This window comes from Syngnathus typhle, linkage group LG1 (genome assembly GCF_033458585.1).
Source record: "Syngnathus typhle isolate RoL2023-S1 ecotype Sweden linkage group LG1, RoL_Styp_1.0, whole genome shotgun sequence".
NCBI lineage: Eukaryota > Metazoa > Chordata > Actinopteri > Syngnathiformes > Syngnathidae > Syngnathus > Syngnathus typhle.
The window spans coordinates 6,511,168-6,535,826 of NC_083738.1; the positions used below are offsets into that span (position 1 = coordinate 6,511,168).

Here is a 24,659-nt window from a genome sequence, read left to right on the forward strand (position 1 = left end):
GAATGATTTCATGTTTGTATTTTTAAGTGTGCGTAGTTTAATACAATTTGAATATATCCATATTTTTTTTTCCTTTTCACTGTATTTTATTCTTAGAATCTAATTGCTGTTCAGACACAAGAACATTGGGGGTTTTTTGTTCTGTTTTATTTAACTAGGGAAGATGTGACAAAGAATCTAAAAAAGAAAAAAAATATTAAGATGTTTAAAGGAGGGGGTGAGATTGGAGGAGTATTTTTTTCTAGCCAAAGTGTCCAGGAAGAAAGTCATTGTGCTTTTGTAACAGAATAAAGGAATAAACTATGTATATTTGTTCATGGACATTTGTCTTATTTCGAAGATCCTCATAAACTGTTTGACTCCCTCTTTGAGCAAATAGGATATTAGATAATAGCTTCAGAGATGGGTAATGCGCCTGGCTCAGACAAGATGCACTGATCCCAAAAATAATCTGTGACATTTTGTCTGGCATAAAAGTAGAGAGAAAAAAATGCCTGAACCAGCAAAGCAGCTCTGGAAAGAAATGAGCAATGAATTTAATGGTCCTCATCACAGTGATAAAGATGATTGAGTAGAGCCTACATTTAATTTCACTGCACTTTCATATAAATCTACTATTGTAATATTTTTATGTATAAAAACACTAATGGAGATGGGTATCACCACCACTCATCATAATATATTTCATCAAAAGCACTTACTGTATAACACACATCTCGTATCTCAATTATTAAATATACCAGTTTGCATTGGCCCTGTGATTGATGGGTGGCCAGTCCAGGTTGATGTCGCCCAAAGTCAGATGGACTCAGCTGCAGCTCCCTGTGACCCTGAACAAAATAAGCAGTACAAAAAAATAATACTGCGCATGGAAAATTCACAGCGACCACATTTCTTCTACACCTTTGTCATGCTTCCATGAGACATCATATGCACTGAAGTAAGAAAATGTAACGCAATTAGCAAATGAAAATAGATATGTTTTCCTCCCAACAAGTCTCATTCAGGATTCAGGATTTCATTAAAGTATGTGAACCATTTGGAATTACCTGGATAAGCCGGTCTAAAATTGTGTTGTGCAGTGCTAGTTCTATTTTCGACCATGAAAAAAGTAATTTATAGTGCTTGAAGTGAAAAGCAATAGCACCATGCTGCAATAGATTTTTTTTCCAAACACTATACTACACACAAATTACAGGAATACTACAGGATTCATGCATAAATTTGTGATATTAATCAGTACCTAAAATCTGTTAGCAACAATTTAGCACGCAATAATAACAAATTATTAATGTCCTTAATAATTTTTTTTAAACCTCAAATAAAATGTGACGAATCTCTCGTACTCGATCTTAACACACAAAGGGCCCTATTTTTGTGCCCAACCCAAGTCTCAAGCAAATCACTGTCTGTGCACATGGGTGGAATTTTCTTTTGGTGTTTTCCTAGACTCTCACAAGTGGGAGAGAGTGTTTGCACGGTTGTGCACCTTTATGCGATGGAATGTAGCCAACCCCCGGCCGATCGAAGTGGATCTTCTAATTCACTTTAAAATCAGGGTGGATGAGGAGTACAGGGTGCTTGACATGGTGGAAGCTGAAATTGACTCCATGATCCACGTGTGCAGCATTGAGTCACAAGCTTTCTTGTGGTCAATCCAGGCAGCAAATAGGTTGGTGGTACTGTTTTTACAGATTGGGGTGATTTCCCTGCTCTGCTCATCATGTATTGATCCATATGCCTACTCATTTGTCTGCTAGGAGGCCTGATAGGAGCTTCCATGTGGTGCTGAGGCAGATTGGTAGTTTGACAGAGTTTCTCCCTTCTGGGGGTCCTTCATAATGCGTGCTGTTCGACCTTGAGTTCGGTTATTGTGGGTGGATGCACTGATGTTAGCAGCTGCTTCATTTGCACATTTGTGCTGCCAGACGTTCATGGAGATAAGTTCGCTTTTTTAGCTAGTAGGCAATCATGTCGGGCTCTGATGCTGTTCAGCTCCTCATTTTTGACACTCTTCCTTGGATATCTGCCACTGTTAAGACTGCTGGTTCTTGTTCTGGGATCTTTCTGTGCTCTTTTGTAAATAAGCTAGCCAAATAGATACAAACACACACAAAGCTAAATACTCTATTACCTTAATATCATGCACTGCAAACTAACAGTATTGTAATGATTGTTAGTAAAGGCTCTTGTTTCTTCTCGTTTGACAAACTATGACTTGCGAGGTTGTGCTCTCCACACAATGTATGTAGTTGCAAAGAATAGTTTCATAAGTGAACACACACTCACGCACACACAGCTCTAAGTGTGGGACCTCATTCAGTACCATCTTACATCTCATGTCTCTCACATCCACCCCTCAGGCTGTTTCCCTAAGGGGCCTGACGGAAAGGCAGAGGCTAGATGAGTGGATGACAGCGATCACATTTCACTGAGGTGAGAGATGTTCATGTTGAAATACCCTCAGCTGCATTCTAAAGTAATGGAATCTCTGCTGGAACATCTCTGTGTGGAGTTTGCATGAACCCCCCACGCTTGCATAGGTTTTCTCTTGGGATTTCTAGTTTCTCTCACATTCTTAAACTATGCTCCTTAGGTTAATTGAAGACTTTAAACTACCCATAGGAGGCAATGTAATTAGATACATGCCCTGCAATTGACTGGAGACCAGTCCAGGGTGTACCCTGCCGCTCGCCTTTACTCAAATGAAATAATAATTGTTCAATGTTCAAAGCCGTATCTCACTGAGTAGCGAATGCTTGCAATGGCAGTGAACAGTGAATTCGTCAACTTACTGACGTACGTTAAAGGAAATTAAAGGGTCGCCTCTATCTATTTGCAACTTGGTGGATTTTGAATTCTGAATTAATTGTACTTACTATCAAATTACTATTTCCTGGTTGGTGTGTGCCAACCTTTGTCTTCCATCTCAACCACTTTCGCTTTGCATGTCTATAAACTTACCCAACCAGACCCTTGAATAATAATAATAAAACAGGGTCCTCCTCATTGCTCTCCTTTTTCTTACTTTTTTCCTCTTGTCTGGCATGATGATCAATGTGGAGAATGGGAGCAGATATTCACTTGGCAGCGAATGCCACTGCATGCTACGTACGAATGGGTTGTATATGTAGTATATTGAAACTATGGTCACATGGTCTCTAACATTGGCTGTGGGTGCACGTGCATTTATAAATCAAAGGAAAATCAAGTAGCTGAAATGTAAACAATCTAGTTTGGCATTAAGTTAGGTAACCCCTAACCCTAACCCAATATCTACCTTATAGAATTTTGTCACGGTGCGGAGTAGAGAAATGGAGCAGGGCGACCAAGTGCAGCTCGGACCAGGGTTTATTGCAGCAAACTCAAAAGACTCGGCAAACTAACGTGACTAAACAACAAACTAACAAGACTAACAGACCAAAGCGTGCAACAAAAGACAGGAACCAAACAAGCCGTGACCGTGCGACATGCATTGTCCACATCTTACGCACAATGCTCCGACGGGGAGTGACCCGCAAACAGAACTTAAATACATTACAGGTAACGAGAAGCAAGTGCGTGTGGTTACATTATTCAAGGGCACACAGGAAGGAAGGGGCGAGCACACAGACACATAACCAAAACTGGAGACGAGGCATGGCCGAATTTGACATTAATGCTAAACAAATATGTTTGTAATGTTTGCACTACAAAATCAAGCATTTTCAAGGTTTTCAAGCATGATTTTTCGGTTGAATAGATGCATTATCTTTTAATGTTTTATGTCAGGTGTTGACACATATGCCTGTTTTCTGACCTTTTTTCTGCATGTAAGCTGTGCAGCGATGACCTGCACCGGCAAGACACTGGTCGGATTCTAAATGGCTGTAAATGGCCATCCACACAGTGCAAGAGACTTACTCGCTACCAAAGCTGAGGTAGCATAGCCTTAAATACTGCTTCAGCACATACAGGCCTACAGTTCTAGTCTTCACTTCCCCTATTAACTGCTGATATATAACGGTTAACCCAGATATATTGCTCTGTAAATGAAAATGTATTAGGTTATAATGGCTAATTAATTATCCAATTGGAACTTTATAGGTCTCTCCACTGTTTTTGAGGATGACCCTTTTTATAGATGGGTTGTTCGCAAATTTTATTGCTCCTTTTTTTTTTAAATTCATAAATAGAAAAGCTGTTTTGCTGCTTCACTCCCTCTGTTCCCCATCTGTCCATCTTGGTGGTTGGTGGCAGGCAATGCCATGAGGGGAAGATGGATGGAGGTTGTAAACACGGGCTGGAGACAGAAAGAAGGAGAGGGTGAGGGAGAAGAGATGTATGGCAGCCCACATCACCTCAGACAGAATGATAGATGAGGGGATTATAGAGCAGGGCCACTTTCAAGAGTGATCAAAGTTAGAGAGCTTGCTTGCACATAGCAGCCAGACTGGTGGACAGGCCCAATACGCTGATCGGGATACACCCTCGACTTTGGGAAATTCCATTTTTACTGTGGGTAATACCAGTACAATACTGTATATCATTCTGTAGGTTGGGATTGGGGACTGTGGGTGGGCTGCTTTGTCTGCTCCGACAATCGCTCTCTTAAAATCCAATCACATCACAATGGAAACATTTAAACGCCATTGCATAGCCTATTCCTGGAAGCTCAGTGTGCATATTTAGTAGGCACACAAATCAAACCTCCCAAGAGAGGCATATTACCCCAAAATGTTTTCACAGCTGCAACGCCACATTTCTCGAATACATTTATCTACGCACGTCTTCAACAAGAGGGCATCCAGACTTGGATAATACAAACGTATGCATACCTATTTGTGTATGTATTTGATTGAGATTTTGCGAAACAGGCGTGTGTAAAAGTAAAAGCTGACTAATGAATTCTGCCATCGCAAGAGTAATCAGCGAACCCTGAGCTCTGCCTATTGAAGTTTAATAACATTCTGAATGTCAGAACACATGACAGCGGAGAAACATAATGCCCTATCCCTAGAGAGAGAGGCCACAAATCACCCGTTCTTCCTCACCTCGCTCAACTTATCGCTCCATCCTTTCATGTCTCTCTCCTTCCATTAAGTAAACAGAACCAACACACATATTAGCAACAGAAAAGCCTTTCAGATTCGCCAAACTGATTTGAACTGCATTTAAAGAGCTCTTAATAAGGAAGTGTCAGTGTGCCTTGAGGGTTTTTGTCACACCCAGGTTTCCTTGTGTTAAGGACTGCATCTTGTGGTTTGCGCTGTGTAATTGTGCCTGTTTGTGTGACTTGTTTGCCACCAATGTCAATATTAATCACCTCGCCTCACAGAGGCGTAGCCAAGCCGGGGCGAGCCGGGGCAGCGCCCCGGTTAGGACTCCCTGCGCCCCGGTTGAAAAAAATCTAGCTTTTTCGATTCTTCATTTTCATGCGTTTTTTTTTCTTTCGGTCTTGCGCGAATGTGCTTGCGCTATTCTATGTGCGCGATGTTATCCATTCACCATTTGCCTCCCGGACCCGGATGTTGTTTTAGCGATCAGCGAACGGCGTGGGTGATGTTCCATTTTTTTTCCTGTGGCCGTGCGCCCCTACTGCCTCACTTGCCTGAAGTCAGCGCCTTGAAATACCTTCTCTTTGGCTCTCTGTTATACATGCTGAGTTAACAGGGAAGAATTTCATTCAAAACAAATCACAATCACCTTGTGCATGCAGATAGAGATTTCATCTAGAATAAGACGTTTAAACAAGCATGCGATGTGGGGAATTGGAATGTGTCTCCCTCACTTGAGGAGGTCCGCCTACAATCATTTTTTCCATGCTGTTCCAATTCATCTGTATTTGTTATTTTTGCCTAAATGGAACTACAGACCAGCCAATAAGAGCCGTGGGATATGGCATCACATTCAAGTATAAAGCATAACTGCGAGAACATAATGTTTTCTCATTGATCATCCTCATTAACTGATTCAGAGTTGCCATTGTTAAAATGTAATTTGCGTCAAAAACAGAAGGATTGCGACATATTCATTTGCAGTACATACTCTCAGTAATGAGCGTTTTTGCAAAATGTCAACGTCAACCAATACTCTAAAAAGATTAAAGAAAGAATTAAAAAAATATCAGATGATAATTTCTTTCACAATTTGGAAAAGACTTGTAACGAACAAAAGTGAGGTTTTGCAATGGAATCTGATTGGTTGTGAAAAATTTAAAACCTGTTGCTTCTTTAAGGGATGACGTCTTGAAATGTTATTTGCTGATTTCCAAATGCGATTCAGTCGTCACATTATCAAATCAAAGACGGTCACTGAAATGATAGGAATGGCAATATGATAATATCTTGTTACCATGACTTTGCGTTCACGTACTTAATAGCTGCCACGTCATGCATCTCTCGCTGCTTTTTTAATGTTGTCTCCTGTGACCTCACACTATCACATCTTTGACACGTACGCTTCATACTCATCCCATCTTCATGTATTCTTGCAGTCCCTCTCTAATCTGTAAAAAGACCCGTTTATCTTGCAACAAAGAGATGGGAGGAAATGTCATATTTCTGTGGAAGCAATGGACCATCAAACTGGAATGTCAATTAACTTTTTCGTGTCGCTGACGATGGCTAGCTGGAGGAAGGAAGGATCACAGGAGCAGCCGTGGCCTATTGTGTGTGTGTGTGTGTGTGTGTGTGTGTTTTGTCAGACATGCCATTTTTTGATGATTATTCTAATCCCACCAAGGACTTCTCAGGCTAAAATGGCTTGCCTTATCTTCCCACCACAGTCATTCTCTCATTAAAACACAATCACAGGCCACCAACTCCAATAAACCTTCAACTTGCTCTTTGAAAAGGGACAGCGGTATTGGAGGAGGTGGGAGGGCTGGTGAAAAAGCAGATTACAGCAAATCCATCTGCCCATGACGGTATGCAGGAATGCTGTCACTAGTCATTTCTGAAAAGGACTGCATTTGATGACTTTTTAAACCATGTTAATAAACGAGTAACTATTAAATAAAAAGATGCGGAAATTAAATAAGACCTTGAGGAAATTAGAATGTCAGCACTTGATTGTTTTTGGTGGCCTCAACAAATAAATGCCTTTTATGAATTAACAAGTTGAATATGTTGTAGCAAATTCATTTTCCATTATCAAAGTGTCCCAGAAAAGAGACATCGGGAACGGGTTGCCAGGCATTTGCAGGGCACACAAACAGACAACCATTCACACTCACACCTACAGACAATTCCAATCGGCCTATCATGCATGTCTTTGGAAAGTGGGAGGAAACCAAGGGACCCGGAGGAAACCCATGCAGGCACGGGGAGAACATACAAACTCCACACAGGAAGGCCGGAGCCAGAACCCGCAACCTCTGTACTCTTTTTTTTTTTTTTTCTTCACAGGTCACTGCATTGTAATCATCATAAACTTTGACAATGCACAGTAATTTGAACATCGTTTTACTTGATTTGTACTCAATTTCTTTAAATCCATGTTTTAATCCTCCATGGACAAGGCAGAGTTTTGAAATATCCACAGGAGTACACTTGCAAATGATTTTATTCCAGTCCTTTATACCAATTGGTTGGTCTAACACACCAGGAAATCTGCCATATTAACCTCACAAAAAATGATTTTCATATGCTCCTTTGAGCATGTGACTTGCTTTTTTTGTTTGAAGTTATACCACAGTTTACCTTACCCACGTTCATGCATACCAACAGTAGTAAAACCATTCATTTATACCTGCTAAAGTCTATTCTGCTGCTACTCCACTTATTTGCTGAAGTCCCCTTGAATGTAGTCCAATAACAAAATGGATGGTTAGTCCATTTCAATTTGAAAACTTGTTGTCTTTCAAGTGCTCCAAACTTCGTCCAAAGAAAGAGAGAAGGTGGTGAAGGCCCAGTTACACCCAGAATACATGACTTGTTAAAAATACTTGTTAAAACGATGTCAGCTGTTATTGTGTGTGATTCACAGCTCTAAGAGGCCTTTGGTTTTATTCCTAAATTATCCATGCAGTCTCTTTCTTGTCTAATGGGGATTAGGTTAATGTTCATGTCTATTCCTGATAAAGAACCATGAATGCTAAAATCTTTGTTGAATTAGGTTGATAATCTAGAAAGAAATATTCTTAAAATTTGTTGTGATATTAACAATTAATATATGGTATCATATATTTATGTCAGATTCTTATGTGGAGATGTTTGTGAGGGCAAGGACATTACCACTGGATTTAAGGACTTTAATGTGCACTGAGACACACAGAAGGGCCTTCCCTAAAGTTGGATCCGTAGTGTCCTTTTAAGGTGCCTTATTGAAGGGGGGAGGAGTAAGAGGTCTTGTCCAAAGTCATTGATTACTTAATTGATTTGCAGTAGTGCCCATAAAGTGTAAATGGATATTATGATGCTAATAACGTCAGTATTCGACATCAAACAAAAGGTCACGTTTATAAACAATTCAACAGACTCTGTGGCAAAATGTCGAGGATTTTATTGCTATTTTGGATTGTTATTTTTTGGTAGCAGATGTGAATTAGAAAAACGATAGTGCTGTTATAATATATTCTTTAGGCTCTTTCTTGGTAAAATAAAAATCCAGTATTTTTGTAGATAATGTCCATCTTGTAATAACCCTGGGGGAATTGTTTTGACACGTTTAAAACATCTCACATGCATCACTACAATATACAGGACTGTCTCAGAAAATTAGAATATTGTGATAAAGTACTTTATTTTCTTTAATGCAATGGATTCATTACAAATTAACTGAAATATTGCAAGCCTTTTATTATTTTAATATTGCTGATTATGGCATACATCTTAAGAAAACTCAAATATCCTATCTCAAAATATTAGAATATCATGAAAAAGTATACTAGTAGGGTATTCAACTAATCACTTAAATCATCTAATTAACTCCTCAGCTTTGAAAAACACTCAACTTGTTTCAGTAAACAAAATCACAAGTATGGGAAAGACTCCTGTTCTGACTGCTGTCCAGAGGACCATCATTGACACCCTCCATCAGGAGGGCAAGACACAAAAAGAAATTTCTCAAAGAGCAAGCTGTTCACAGACTGCAGTTTCAAAGCACATCCACTAAATGTCTGTTGGAAGGGGGAAATGTGGCAGGAAAATGCCGCACAACCAAGATAGATGACAGCAGCCTTAACAGCATTGTGAAGAAGAGTCGCTTCCAGAATTTGGGGGAGCTTCAAAGACAGTGGACTGAAGCTGGAGTCCAGGTATCAAAAGCCACTGTTCACAGATGTGTCTGGGAAATGGGCTACAATAGCCGTATTCCCATGGTCAAGCCACTTCTGACCTCAAGACAACGGAAGAAGTGTCCGACTTGGGCTATGAAAAAGAAGCACTGGATAGTTGCAGAGTGGTCCAAAGTCCTCTTTTCAGACGAAAGCAAGTTTTGTACTTCATTTGGAAGTCAAGGTGCCCGAGTCTGGAGAAAGGCTGGAGAGGAGCAAAATCCAAGTATATATCTTGATAATAATCTTGAAATGTGAAGTTTCCACAGTCAGTGATGGTTTGGGGAGCCATGTCAGCTGCTGGTGTTGGTCCACTGTATTTCCTCAAGTCCAGAGTAAATGCAGATTTTAGAGCACTACATGCTTCGGTCTGCTGAAAAGCTCTCACTACATGCTTCGGTCTGCTGAAAAGCTCTATGGAGATGATGACTTCATTTTCCAGCACGATCTGGCACCTATCCACAGTGCCAAAACCAGCAGTAAATGGTGTACTGACCATGGCATTACTGTCCTCGATTGGCCTGCCAATTCCCCTGACCTGAACCCCATAGAGAATCTGTGGGGTATTGTGAAGAAGAAGCTGAAGACACCAGACTAAACAATGCAAATGAGCTAAAGGCCGCTATCCATAACACCTCAGCAATGCCACAGCCTGATTGCCTCCATGCCACGCCGCATTGATGCAGTAATCCGTGCAAAAGGATTCCCAACCAAGTACTGAGTGCATTAATGGACATTTTCAAAGATTTTTTTGCTGTTATAAATCTTTTTTTTTACTTGGTCTGAGGAAATATTCTAATATTTTGAGATAGGATATTTGAGTTTTCTTAAGCTGTATGCCATAATCAGCAATATTCAAATAATAAAAGGCTTGCAATATTTCAGTTGATTTGTAATGAATGCAGAATGTATGACATTTTTGTTTTTTTGATTGGATTACAGAAAATAAAGAACTTTATCACAATATTCAAATTTTCTGAGACAGTCCTGTAGTGTACATTATTTAGCAACACACACATCAAGGGACTATTTTGTTTTTATATAAGTCTGATTTCCAAATGAAAGACTGCCAGGTGTGTGTCACCGCAGGCGGTCATGCTATAAACCAGTGAGCCGGTTGCACTACATCGTGTCTCCAGCAATGCCCCACTGCTTCCTGTTTCCCCTTCACTCCATCTCTCAGCGGGCAATCTTGATCCACTACATTTTGTTTTGTTTCGTGTAAATAGGGTAAATACGAACTTGGTTTTTTTTTTATTTTCCCCCACCCTTAATAACAATAATAATGATGATAATAATGTCCTGGATGTCACCTATTTGACTGTGTGAAGGTAAACAGATTTTCACTTCAAATGCAAAGTTGTTTAATTATAAACTCACGCCACATTCAGCATTTGAGGGCCAGGATGTGTTCCTATGACAACAGTGATGCATTTTTTTTCTCTCCTGGTGCAGTGTTGCTCTCTTGCTGTTATATAGAGAGCAGGCTCATATATTTCCGTAGACAGACCCCAGTGAGTTGTGCCATAATTAAATAGAATATTGAATAATTATTCAATACTCTTTTGCTTTTGAGGACCACTATTGAAAGCAATCTCCTGTAATTCTCAATCTGACATTTGCCCAACACAAATCTGCCACCCACAAACTCCATCCCAATTCAAAATATACCCTTGAGCGAGGATTTCTTCATTATTTCTGTCTCAGTGAGCAAAGTCGGCTGTTTAACCGCAGGAATAGAACAAAACACATAGCCCCAAACACATGCAGTCACAGTGAGTTCCCCTTTTGCAATAACTCCTACAAAAAGCCTGTCATCCTTAGTCATACCATACACAAGCAGGGAGTCAGTTCAAGGCGATGGATCAATTTAGTGGAGACAAGCTGTGGCTTTCTGTAATGTAATGAAGGTCTTTGATGTCGATGCCGAACCTCATTGAAGCCAGTCACACGTCTTTGTCATTTGCCTGCTTCCGATGCGGAGGATGTTGGCTGGAAACACTTGTGCTGTACTGCTTTGCTGCTTGTTCATTGATCATGCACATTTACTCACACATTCTCCTGTCACTCTTCCCTTCAGGTTCAAAACCATTTATATTCTTGCTGTGTGAAATTGATGGGCTCTTCCCGTTGGCTATAGAATCTATGAAATGTGGTCATTCCAGCTCAGAAATGGCATCCATAAATATTAGGTACCTTATTGTGTATGATTGACTTGAATTTGTGGCGCAATACTATTTTTTGTAAAGATATAGAGTGCCCCCTGGTGGGAGAAAAGGCTTGAGCACATTTTTGCTACCCTCTCTGAGCAAGTGTTTATAGTGATTAGCTAATAACTCTGGATTCCACTAAAATGTGCAAAAGAAGAAAATTGAGTAGTTCAGTAATAACCAGATTCATATTAAATACTACTGAGAATTTGGGAGAAAGATTAGTTTAAAAGTGGCAAATTTGTCTTGGGCAATTAGGCATATAGGCTTAATCTGTCGTTCTTCAGCTATGCAATATCAAATCAGTCTTTATTCAATGATAGCTGCTGTAATCTAATTTTAATTTCCAGTAACATTAAATGATGTACTGTAATTATATTCCTTTGCTCTTCTCCAGCAGCAGTACTTCACAGTTCTCTCAATAATTGTTTCCATGGTGATGTGTGAGAGGCCTTTTACTCTGCCACGAGCTCTCAAGCAAACGATGCTATGCTGTAGACTGCAAGATTACAGTGCTTCCATTTGGCTTGTCAGAAACAATACACACACCAACCCAAAGAGAAAAGAATGCCACTGAGCTATTTAAAAACTTTATTAATAACATTAAAAACATGACCGTGAGCTGCGTGTGGACCAAGGCGGAAGTAATCTGGGAAGAGGACGCTGGCGCTGATTGTTCGCCGCTTCTCCATCAGAATTAGTTTAGGTTTAGTGTTTTTATTTATTTTTTAGCCATTATTAAAGTTTTGTTTTTAGCTTCTAGTTTTAGTGTGCAGTGCGCCTGGACCGCGGCGAACCTCCACAGAGCCGGCTGCCTACTACGGCGCGCCCACCCCACCACCCCCCGCCAAGGCATCCTGGCTAGCCTAGCCAATGGCTAACACTCAAGTTCAGTGTTCTCCAACCGGCACTATATTAACTTACTCCATCCCCCGCTTGCTGGAGCTGAGTAATCACACCATTCCAGGGTGTGTCTCAGTCATCAAACAACTCGGACTTCTCCGCAGACCACGTTACATCCACAGAAGCACCCGTCGTAACTTTGTTTTCTCCCAATCCGTCCATAACACTGTACCATCCATCTGCTCCTCCTCCGCCCGGCACCCCGTATGTACAACACGTCATCAGATACCTGGCGCACTTGGATCTTATCTTAGCAACCATGCGGGGCTGCAGTACTCCAGGTGGCCTGGGAAACATGGTGCGGCTGACACTCCTACACGGAGCGAACTCCGACACAAGACGGACACCGGGTTGCCAGGAAAACACGGAGTGTAAATTGCTCCAGCACGGAACGGACGACACGGAGTGGCTATCACTCCAACACAGAGTGGATTGCACTGCATGTGGCACAGAAAACGTGGAGTGGATTTCTCTCTACTTCGCCCCCTACCTAAACACACCCCCACAGCCACAATCAAAATGGATCTCCTCAACATCCAAGCACTCACCCGTAAATCATCATTTATTCACGACCTCATCCTGGACAAAGGCCTAGACATAATGTGCCTGACTGAGACCTGGCAACCACCTGATGTCTATCAATCCCTCAATGAAGCCTGTCCCTCTGGTTATAGATACATAACTAAACCTCACAGCACTGGCCGTGGCGGTGGCCTGGCTGTACTCCACCGTCTTGATCTAGAGCTGTCCCCCCTCCCTCTACCTGATCACTCCTCATTCGAATCCCTTGCATTCAAATGTAAACCTCCATATCCCATCACAGTTTTACTTATTTACCGCCCTCCTAAACCAAACTCCTCTTTCATTCCAGAACTACACGATCTACTCACTACCCTCTGTACCTCCACTTCCTCTAATCTAATCATATTGGGTGATGTTAACATCCATGTCGACACAGCCTCCCGCCCCCCCGCCTCTGACCTGTTGCAACTATTGGACTGTTTACACCTCACCCATCATGTAAATGTCCCCACACATGACAAAGGGCATACACTTGACCTTGTCATCTCCTCATCGGCCATAAGCAACCTGCAAGTTCTCGAGGTCGGTGTGTCTGACCACAAACTTATTCAAATGGAACTTCCTTTCCCACGCCCCCACTCCAAACCCAAGCGGCAAATCTCATTCAGAAATTTCAAAGACATCAATCAAGACACTATAGCACAGGACCTTCAGTTTCTCTCCTCCTCCTCTGCAACCTTTACATCAGTCAGCAAGGCAGTGGACCATTACAATAACTCTTTGGCCAAACTTCTAAGTATCCACGCCCCCCAAAAAACCAAAACAGTCACTTTTTCACGCTCAGCCCCCTGGTACACCAGTGAGCTGCGTCTGTTGAAGTCAACTGGGCGCATCCTGGAGCGTCGTCTTAAAGCCTCAGGACTGACCGTGCACAAACAGGCCTACAAAGAACACCAGAAGGCCTACTCAAAAGCCCTTGGGACTGCACGTGCCCAGTTCTATTCCAATATCATAAACAATACCCCTGGAAATTTAAAACAACTCTTTTCAACCATCAACCACTTTCTCAAACCCCATCACACCACTCCAACAGAATCCTCAGAGGTAGTGTCCAATAACTTTATGACCTTTTTTTATCGCTAAGGTTGACAACATCCGCACCCAGCTCCTCTCCTCTTCTGGCCCCACCATTTCACTTCCTCCCCCCTTCCTTCCACCCGGGACAGTCCAGCCTCTCCGCTGCTTCTCCCCTATCTTGCAGTCGGAGGTAGAGGACATCATCAAAAAGATGAAACCCTCTACATGTGCCCTGGACCCTTTCCCCACAGCCCTCATTAAACAACAAACCTCAGCCATTAGTCCCCTAATAACCAATGTCATCAACCTCTCACTCCAGTCTGGCTCTGTACCCCCTGCACTGAAGACTGCCATTATTACCCCCCTGCTCAAAAAACCCTCACTTGACCCGGACAACCTTGCTAACTACAGACCAATATCTAACCTCCCGTTCCTCTCCAAGGTTCTGGAAAAAGTGGTAGCTGCCCAACTTCACACTCATCTTACCCGCAATAACATCGCTGAGAAATTTCAATCCGGGTTTCGCTCTGGCCACAGCACTGAAACAGCACTTGTTAGGGTCACCAACAACCTTCTCATGGCTGCCGATGCAGGCTCCCCGTCACTTCTCATCCTGTTGGATCTGTCCGCTGCATTTGACACTGTCCACCACAATATTCTCCTTAACCAACTTCACTCCACTGGATTCTCTGGCACTGCTCTAACTTGGCTTCAGTCCTACCTCTCAAACCGGACCGAGTACGTTTCCCTGGGGGGGAAAAAATCCGACACTCACACTGTCACCTCCGGTGTCCCCCAGGGATCTGTACTCGGTCCTACCCTTTTCACTCTCTACATACTACCCCTCGGCAATATAATCAGGAAGTTTGGCATCTCATTTCATTGTTATGCGGACGACACCCAGCTATACCTCAAACTTGACCCCCCGCCCTCCATAACCCAGCCTTCTCCATCTCCCTCATCCATCCTCTCCCTGTGTCTGGAGGAGATAAAGGCGTGGATGAATCTCAGCTTCCTGCAAGTTAACAGTGACAAAACCCAAGCCATGTTAATTGGCACTCCCCATCAGATCCATACCTGCCCAATAACAAGCATCTTATTCGCCGGTCTCACTATTCCCCTCTCAGCCACTGTCACCAACCTGGGTGTGAAACTGAACCCTCAACTCAACCTTGAGTCACACATAAAACACATCTGCAAAACCTCCTTCTTCCACCTCAGAAATATCTCCAAACTCCGCCCCACACTTACCCTGACGGATGCTGAGAAACTTGTCCACGCCTTTGTCTCCTCAAGGCTAGGCTATTGTAACGCACTCCTCATCGGGATCCCTAGCAAGAGCCTCCAGAGGCTTCAGTACATTCAAAACAGCGCTGCTAGGATCCTGATGAGGGTGCGGAAAAGCAATCACATCACACCCATCCTCCGTTCTCTGCACTGGCTCCCCATCAAATTCCGAATTGATTATAAGATCGCCCTCCTCACTCACCATTGTATCCTCGGACATGCTCCCCCATACCTCAAAGAACTCCTTGCCCCAAAACCTGCCACCCGAAGCCTCCGCTCATCCAATTCACACCTTCTCCACGTTCCTAAAACCAAGCTCCGCACCATGGGCGACCGGGCCTTCTGCCATACAGCCCCTACACTGTGGAACTCGCTCCCCGACCACCTAAGAGCACCCCAATCCACTGACTCTTTCAAAATTGGATTTAAAACTCACCTCTTTACCTTAGCATTTCCGTAATTTCTCTCATATAATGGTTGTCGTCCAGTTGTTTTAAACTTGTCCTTGTTTTGTTTTGTTTTTTTATCTGCCATGTGGCACTTTGGGATTCCCCCGAATGTAAAGTGCGTTATAAATATAATTTATTATTATTAAAAAAAGTTTGCAAATAGCATAACAGATAAAGATCATTCTCAGAAAATGTTCTTTGGGGTTTGGGGATGGAGGTATACAAATCAGGCAGAAATGGACAAAACTGGCAAGCATTTTCTAGCAAGTGTTACCAAGTCTGTGAGTAAATCATGTCTCTGGAAGGCCTACAAACCATTACATCCACTGTCTCAATTTGCCAGTGTGAAAAAATCCCAATCATATGGGAAGTGCCTTTTGCGGTCTGTGTTTGGATCAATGAATTGTGGTAAAAATATCAAATTGTTTACAAATTGAGTATTGCAGAGCTATTGCAATGTAAAAAGTGAGCCTGCAAGTGTGATTCATAATACAAAAGGAAGTATTTAAGTAATTTTAAGGTAAACTTTAATGATAAAAAACACAAACAAACTCAGTACTTCTATAAATCACCCAATGTATGGCACATTAGAGGTTTGAAAAAAAGTATCATCACACCCAGTTAAGCCTTTTATAAATTCATAAATAACATGCAGCTTTGGCGATCCATGGAATTTAGCACTTAATAAAGTTAAAGTTAAAGTCCCAATGATCGTCACACTCACATCTGGGTGTGGTGAAATTTGTCCTCTGCATTTAACCCATCCCCATGTGATTTTAATCCATCCCCTGGGGGAGAGGGGAGCAGTGAGCAGCAGCGGTGCCGCGCTCGGGAATCAGTTTGTGATCTAACCCCCCAATTCCAACCCTTAATGCTGAGTGCCAAGCAGGGAGGCAATGGGTCCCATTTTTATAGTCGTTGATATGACCCAGCCGGGGTTTGAACCCACAACCTTCCAGACTCAGGGCGGACACGCTACCACTAGGCCACTGAGTCTGCCAACAGGAGACAGCGCGTGAGGCTGGGGGGGCATCACATCTGACACCCGGACCTCCAACACTGGAGCCCCTCAGGGGTGCGTCCTCTCCCCACTGCTCTTCTCTCTCTACTAGACCAACGAGCCATATAATAAATTGTGAAATTGTTAGATGTCACATGGGTCATCATGGGACAATGAAAAGCCAAGAGCCATGGTTGGACAATGGCTGGAGTAAATGGGGAAGCCACCCAACAAAGAAGGGCTCGTCCGGGATTTGAACCCGGGACCCCTCGCACCCTAAGCAAGAATCGTACGCCTAGACCAACGAGCCATGAACTATATTTTGAAATTGTTACATGTCACATGGGTCGTCATGGGACAATGAAAGGCCAAGAGCCATGGTTGGACAATGGCTCGAGTAAATGGGGAAGACACCCAACAAACAAGGAGTTCTTCGGGATTTGAACGGGGGACCTCTCGCACCCTAAGCGAGAATCATACGACTAGACAACGAGCCATATACTAAGTTATGAAATTGTTAGATGTCACATAGGTCGTCATGGGACAATGAAAGCCCAAGAGCCACGGTTGGACCATAGCTCGAGTAAATGGGGAAGACAACCAACAAACAAGCGCTCGACCGGGATTTGAATCCGGGACCTCTCGCACCCTAAGCGAGAATCATTCGAGACCGAGACCTAGACCAACGAGCCATGTACTAAAGTCCTAAATTATTAGTTGTCACATGGATTCTTATGGGACAACGTACAAGAGAAGGTAAGGACGAAGGTTGGACAATGGCTCAAGTAAATGGGGAAGATGGCCACTAAACGAAGGCTCATCCGGGATTTGAACCCGGGACCTCTCACACCCAAAGCGAGAATCATACGACTAGACCAACGAGCCATGTTCAAAATAGTTTAATTAGTAGTTGTCACATGGATTCTTATGGGACAATGTACAAGAGAAGGTAAGGACGAAGGTTGGACAATGGCTCAAGTAAATGGGGAAGATGGCCACTAAACGAGGACTCGTCCGGGATTTGAACCCGGGACCTCTCACACCCGGAGCGAGAATCATACGACTAGACCAACGAGCCATTTACTAAGTTGTGAAATTGTTACGGTAGATGTCACATGGGTCGTCATGGGACAATGAAAGGCCAAGAGCGCCGGTTGGACCATGGCTCGAGTAAATGGGGAAGCCACCCAACAAAGAAGGGCTTGTCCGGGATTTGAAGCCGGGACCTCTCGCACCCTAGGCGAGAATCATACGACTAGAACAACGAGCCACGTACTATATTTTGAAATTCTTACATGTAACATGGGTCGTCATGGGACAATGAAAGGCTAAGAGCCATGGTTGGACAGGGGCTCGAGAAAATGGGGAAGACACCCAACAAACAAGGAGTTCTTTGGGATTTGAACCGGGGACCTCTCGCACCCTAAGCGGGAATCATACGACTAGACCAACGAGCCATATACTAAGTTGTGAAATTGTTAGATGTCACATGGGTCGTCATGGGACAATGGAAGTAAGAGAACCGGTTGGACCATGGCTTGAGTAAATGGGGAAGCCACCCAACAAAGGAGGGCTCGTCCGGGATTTGAACCCGGGACCTCTCGCACCCTAAGCGAGAATCATACGGCTAGACCAACGAGCCATGTACTATATTATGAAATTGTTAAATGTCACAAGGGTCGTTATGGGACAATGAAAGGCCAAGAGCGCCGGTTGGACCATGGCTCGAGTAAATGGGGAAGAAGCCACCCAACAAAGAAAGGTTCGTCCGGGATTTGAACCCGGGACCTCTCGCACCCAAAATGGGAATCATACGCCTAGACCAACGAGCCATGTACTATATTTCGAAATTGTTACATGTCACATGGGTCGTCATGGGACAATGAAAGGCCAAGAGCCATGGTTGGACAATGGCTCGAGTAAATGGCGAAAACACCCAACAAACAAGGAGTTCTTTAGGATTTGAACCGGGGACCTCTCGCACCCTGAGCGGGAATCATACGACTAGACCAACGAGCCACATACTAAGTTGTGAAATTGTTAGATGTCACATGGGTCGTCATGGGACAATGGAAGTAAGAGAACCGGTTGGACCATTGCTTGAGTAAATGGGGAAGCCACCCAACAAAAGAGGGCTCGTCCGGGATATGAACCCGGGACCTCTCGCACCCTAAGCGAGAATCATACGCCTAGACCAACGAGCCATGTACTACAGTACGAAATTGTTAGATGTCATATGGGTCGTCATGGGACAATGAAAGGCCAAGAGCGCCGGTTGGACCATGGCTCGAGTAAATGGGGAAGCCACCCAACAAAGAAGGGCTCGTCCGGGATTTGAACCCGGGACCTCTCGCACCCTAAGCGAGAATCATACGCCTAGACCAACGAGCCATGTACTACAGTACGAAATTGTTAGATGTCATATGGGTCGTCATGGGACAATGAAAGGCCAAGAGCGCCGGTTGGACCATGGCTCGAGTAAATGGGGAAGCCACCCAACAAAGAAGGGCTCGTCCGGGATTTGAACCCGGGACCTCTCGCACCCTAAGCGAGAATCATACGCCTAGACCAACGAGCCATGTACAATATTTTGAAATTGTTACATGTCACATGGGTCGTCATGGGACAATGAAGCCAAGAGCCATGGTTGGACAATGGCTCGAGTAAATGGGGAAGACACACAACAAACAAGTCCTACATTATTAGTTGTCACATGGATTCTTATGGGACAATGTACAAAAGAAGGCAAGGCCGAAGGTTGGACAATGGCTCAAGTAAATTCGGAAGATGGCCAATAAACAAGGAGTTGTCCGGGATTTGAACCAGGGACCTCACGCACCCAAAGCGAGAATCATACGACTAGACCAACGAGCCATGTTCAAAATTGTTAAATTAGTAGTGGTCACATGGGCATCATGAGACAATGTACAGAAACAAAGCCAAGGCCCATGATAGGACAACTATTCGAGTAAATGGGGACAAGCAAGGGCTCGTCCGGGATTTGAACCCGGGACCTCTCGCACCCAAAGTGAGAATCATACTCCTAGACCAACGAGCCACATGCTGAATTGTAAAGCCTCGTTAGTTGTCACATGGGCCATCATGTGCCAATGGACGGTAGAATCATACGACTAGACCAACGAGCCATATAATAAGTTGGGAAATTGTTAGATGTCACATGGGTTGTCATGGGACAATGAAAAGCCAAGAGCCATGGTTGGACAATGGCTCGAGTAAATGGGGAAGACACCCAACAAACAAGAAGTTATTCGGGATTTGAGAATCATACTCCTAGACCAACATGCTGAATTGTAAAGCCTCGTTAGTTGTCACATGGGCCATCATGTGCCAATGGACAAGGTAGAATATTACGCCTAGACCAACGAGCCATGTACTATATTTCGAAATTGTTAGATGTCACATGGGTCGTCATGGGACAATGAAAGGCCAAGAGCACCGGTTGGACCATGGCTCGAGTAAATGGGGAAGCCACCCAACAAAGAAGGGCTCATCCGGGATTTGAACCCAGGACCTCTCGCACCCAAAGCGAGAATCATACTCCTAGACCAACGAGCCACATGCTGATTTAAAAAGCCTCGTTAGTTGTCACATGGGCCATTATGTGCCAATGGACAGTAGAATCATACGACTAGACCAACGAGCCATATAATAAGTTGGGAAATTGTTAGATGTCACATGGGTCGTCATGGGACAATGAAAAGCCAAGAGCCATGGTTGGACAATGGCTCGAGTAAATGGGGAAGACACCCAACAAACAAGGAGTTCTTTGGGATTTGAACCGGGGACCTCTCGCACCCTAAGCGGGAATCATACGACTAGACCAACGAGCCATATACTAAGTTGTGAAATTGTTAGATGTCACATGGGTCGTCATGGGACAATGGAAGTAAGAGAACCGGTTGGACCATGGCTTGAGTAAATGGGGAAGCCACCCAACAAAAGAGGGCTCGTCCGGGATTTGAACCCGGGACCTCTCGCACCCTAAGCGAGAATCATACGCCTAGACCAACGAGCCATGTACTATATTACGAAATTGTTAAATGTCACAAGGGTCGTCATGGGACAATGAAAGTCCAAGAGCGCCGGTTGGACCATGGCTCGAGTAAATGGGGAAGAAGCCACCCAACAAAGAAAGGCTCGTCCGGGATTTGAACCCGGGACCTCTCGCACCCAAAATGAAAATCATACGCCTAGACCAGGGGTGGGCAAACCTTTTGACTCGCGGGCCGAACTGGGTTCTAAATTTGGACCGGAGGGCCGAACCAGGAGCAGATGGACGTAGTGTTTGTGTGAAGTAATATAAGGGACCTGTAAAGGTCATTGTACAAAGGATTTTGGCCTTTAGTAGGTAGTAAAGCATGGATATTCCAAATAAGTTTTTTGAAAACGAATGCATTTATTAACAGCATTAAAAAAAAAAAAAAATCACTAAAAAACTGCTATCAGTGATTTTTTGCTAGTGCGTCATAGTCTGGAGTAAGATTTGTTGTGGCAATTCTTAGGAGAGATCTGAGGTGTTGGTCCGTTTACCTCGATCTGTGACGGGTTGATGTTGATGTTCATGTGGCTGAACGTCACGTCGCGTACGTCGAGCCAAATTGGCCACTCTCTTTTAAACACTTGGCACTGTGTCCACCTTGCTTTTTTCCTTGGGCGACTCATTTTAATGGAAGGATTCCAGGGGAAGGTTTGTGGGTGGCTTTAGCGCAAAACTGCATCTGAAAGCTCAGCGCGCAAATTACAAGAATGCTTTCGTCACGGCCCACGCTCTAAATTTGGGACTGATACAAATAGAGCACGAGTGCGCCATGTCCGTACACGCACTTGTGAGTGTGCACCGAGCTTTCTGACACGGCTTCCGGTAGTAAATGCGCAGGCGAGCGCTTCTCCATCTACTGGGGAAACGCAGTCATTGCAGGCAAAATGACCAAAAAAAAAAGTTTAATAATACAATTTGTTCAGGGTTGGCGGGCCGGATTAAACGGTCCCGTGGGCCGGATGTGGCCCGCGGGCCGTAGTTTGCCCACCCCTGGACTAAACCAACGAGCCATATACTAAGTTGTGAAATTGTTAGATGTCACATGGGTCGTCATAGGACAATGAAAGGCCAAGAGCCATGGTTGGACAATGGCTCGAGTAAATGGGGAAGACACCCAACAAACAAGGAATTCTTCGGAATTTGAACCGGGGACCTCTCGCACTCTAAGCGAGAATCATATGAGACCTAGACCAACGAGCCATGTACTAAAGTCATACATTATTAGTTGTCACATGGATTCTTATGGGACAATGTACAAGAGAAGGCAAGGCCGAAGTTTGGACAATGGCTCAAGTAAATGGTCAAGATGGCCAATTAACCAGGGCTCGTCCGGGATTTGAACCCGGGACCTCTCGCACCCGAAGCGAGAATCATACGACTAGACCAACGAGCCATGTATATATCACGAAATTGTTAGATGTCACATGGGTCGTCATGGGACAGTGAAAGGCCAAGAGTGCCGGTTGGACCATGGCTCGAGTAAATGGGGAAGCCACCCAACAAAGAAGGGCTCGTCCGGGATTTGAACCCGGGACCTCTCGCACCCTAAGCGAGAATCATACGCCTAGACCAACGAGCCATGTACAATATTTTGAAATTGTTACATGTCACATGGGTCGTCATGGGACAATGAAGCCAAGAGCCATGGTTGGACAATGGCTCGAGTAAATGGGGAAGACACACAACAAACAAGTCCTACATTATTAGTTGTCACATGGATTCTTATGGGACAATGTACAAAAGAAGGCAAGGCCGAAGGTTGGACAATGGCTCAAGTAAATTCGGAAGATGGCCAATAAACAAGGAGTTGTCTGGGATTTGAACCAGAGACCTCACGCACCCAAAGCGAGAATCATACGACTAGACCAACGAGCCATGTTCAAAATTGTTAAATTAGTAGTGGTCACATGGGCCTCATGAGACAATGTACAGAAAAAGGGCCAAGGCCCATGATAGGACAACTATTCGAGTAAATGGGGACAAGCAAGGGCTCGTCCGGGATTTGAACCCGGGACCTCTCGCACCCAAAGCGAGAATCATACTCCTAGACCAACGAGCCACATGCTGAATTGTAAAGCCTCGTTAGTTGTCACATGGGCCATCATGTGCCAATGGACGGTAGAATCATACGACTAGACCAACGAGCCATATAATAAGTTGGGAAATTGTTAGATATCACATGGGTTGTCATGGGACAATGAAAAGCCAAGAGCCATGGTTGGACAATGGCTCGAGTAAATGGGGAAGACACCCAACAAACAAGAAGTTATTCGGGATTTGAGAATCATACTCCTAGACCAACATGCTGAATTGTAAAGCCTCGTTAGTTGTCACATGGGCCATCATGTGCCAATGGACAAGGTAGAATATTACGCCTAGACCAACGAGCCATGTACTATATTTCGAAATTGTTAGATGTCACATGGGTCGTCATGGGACAATGAAAGGCCAAGAGCGCCGGTTGGACCATGGCTCGAGTAAATGGGGAAGCCACCCAACAAAGAAGGGCTCATCCGGGATTTGAACCCGGGACCTCTCGCACCCAAAGCGAGAATCATACTCCTAGACCAACGAGCCACATGCTGAATTAAAAAGCCTCGTTAGTTGTCACATGGGCCATTTTGTGCCAATGGACGTCAGAATCATACGACTAGACCAACGAGCCATATAATAAGTTGGGAAATTGTTAGATGTCACATGGGTCGTCATGGGACAATGAAAAGCCAAGAGCCATGGTTGGACAATGGCTCGAGTAAATGGGGAAGACACCCAACAAACACGGAGTTCTTTGGGATTTGAACCCGGGACGTCTCGCACCCTAAGCGGGAATCATACGACTAGACCAACGAGCCATATACTAAGTTGTGAAATTGTTAGATGTCACATGGGTCGTCATGGGACAATGGAAGTATAAGAACCGGTTGGACCATGGCTTGAGTAAATGGGGAAGCCACCCAACAAAAGAGGGCTCGTCCGGGATTTGAACCGGGGACCTCTCGCACCCTAAGCGAGAATCATACGCCTAGACCAACGAGCCATGTACTATATTACGAAATTGTTAAATGTCACAAGGGTCGTCATGGGACAATGAAAGTCCAAGAGCGCCGGTTGGACCATGGCTCGAGTAAATGGGGAAGAAGCCACCCAACAAAGAAAGGCTCGTCCGGGATTTGAACCCGGGACCTCTCGCACCCAAAATGAAAATCACACGCCTAGACCAGGGGTGGGCAAACCTTTTGACTCGCGGGCCGAACTGGGTTCTAAATTTGGACCGGAGGGCCGAACCAGGAGCAGATGGACGTAGTGTTTGTGTGAAGTAATATAAGGGACCTGTAAAGGTCATTGTACAAAAGATTTTGGCCTTTAGTAGGTAGTAAAGCATGGATATTCCAAATAAGTTTTTTGAAAACGAATGCATTTATTAACAGCATTAAAAAAAAAAAAAAATCACTAAAAAACTGCTATCAGTGATTTTTTGCTAGTGCGTCATAGTCTGGAGTAAGATTTGTTGTGGCAATTCTTAGGAGAGATCTGAGGTGTTGGTCCGTTTACCTCGATCTGTGACGGGTTGATGTTGACGTTCATGTGGCTGAACGTCACGTCGCGTACGTCGAGCCAAATTGGCCACTCTCTTTTAAACACTTGGCACTGTGTCCACCTTGCTTTTTTCCTTGGGCGACTCATTTTAATGGAAGGATTCCAGGGGAAGGTTTGTGGGTGGCTTTAGCGCAAAACTGCATCTGAAAGCTCAGCGCGCAAATTACAAGAATGCTTTCGTCACGGCCCACGCTCTAAATTTGGGACTGATACAAATAGAGCACGAGTGCGCCATGTCCGTACACGCACTTGTGAGTGTGCACCGAGCTTTCTGACACGGCTTCCGGTAGTAAATGCG

General features: G+C 44.0%; 1 protein-coding gene and 11 non-coding genes across 12 annotated transcripts in view; all 12 read right to left on the minus strand.

Annotated features, from left to right (window-relative positions):
* Positions 1–43: 43 nt before the first annotated feature.
* The window catches only part of LOC133158191 (C-type mannose receptor 2-like), a 46,242-nt gene continuing 21,626 nt past the window's right edge, over positions 44–24,659 (minus strand). Inside the window, exon 13 of the mRNA XM_061285202.1 lies at positions 44–830. Within this exon, the coding sequence (XP_061141186.1) occupies positions 799–830 (32 nt within the window). The 3' untranslated portion in view covers positions 44–798. The remainder of the gene's footprint in view (positions 831–24,659) is intronic.
* On the minus strand, positions 17,518–17,589 carry trnap-ugg (transfer RNA proline (anticodon UGG)). Its single transcript has one exon. It is a non-coding gene; the product is annotated as a tRNA-Pro (tRNA).
* On the minus strand, positions 18,275–18,346 carry trnap-agg (transfer RNA proline (anticodon AGG)). Its single transcript has one exon. It is a non-coding gene; the product is annotated as a tRNA-Pro (tRNA).
* On the minus strand, positions 19,024–19,095 carry trnap-agg (transfer RNA proline (anticodon AGG)). The gene has a single exon. It is a non-coding gene; the product is annotated as a tRNA-Pro (tRNA).
* trnap-agg (transfer RNA proline (anticodon AGG)) lies at positions 19,211–19,282 on the minus strand. Its single transcript has one exon. It is a non-coding gene; the product is annotated as a tRNA-Pro (tRNA).
* Positions 19,691–19,762, minus strand: trnap-ugg (transfer RNA proline (anticodon UGG)). The gene has a single exon. It is a non-coding gene; the product is annotated as a tRNA-Pro (tRNA).
* On the minus strand, positions 20,209–20,280 carry trnap-ugg (transfer RNA proline (anticodon UGG)). Its single transcript has one exon. It is a non-coding gene; the product is annotated as a tRNA-Pro (tRNA).
* Positions 20,669–20,740, minus strand: trnap-agg (transfer RNA proline (anticodon AGG)). Its single transcript has one exon. It is a non-coding gene; the product is annotated as a tRNA-Pro (tRNA).
* trnap-cgg (transfer RNA proline (anticodon CGG)) lies at positions 22,086–22,157 on the minus strand. The gene has a single exon. It is a non-coding gene; the product is annotated as a tRNA-Pro (tRNA).
* Positions 22,272–22,343, minus strand: trnap-agg (transfer RNA proline (anticodon AGG)). Its single transcript has one exon. It is a non-coding gene; the product is annotated as a tRNA-Pro (tRNA).
* trnap-ugg (transfer RNA proline (anticodon UGG)) lies at positions 22,752–22,823 on the minus strand. Its single transcript has one exon. It is a non-coding gene; the product is annotated as a tRNA-Pro (tRNA).
* trnap-ugg (transfer RNA proline (anticodon UGG)) lies at positions 23,270–23,341 on the minus strand. The gene has a single exon. It is a non-coding gene; the product is annotated as a tRNA-Pro (tRNA).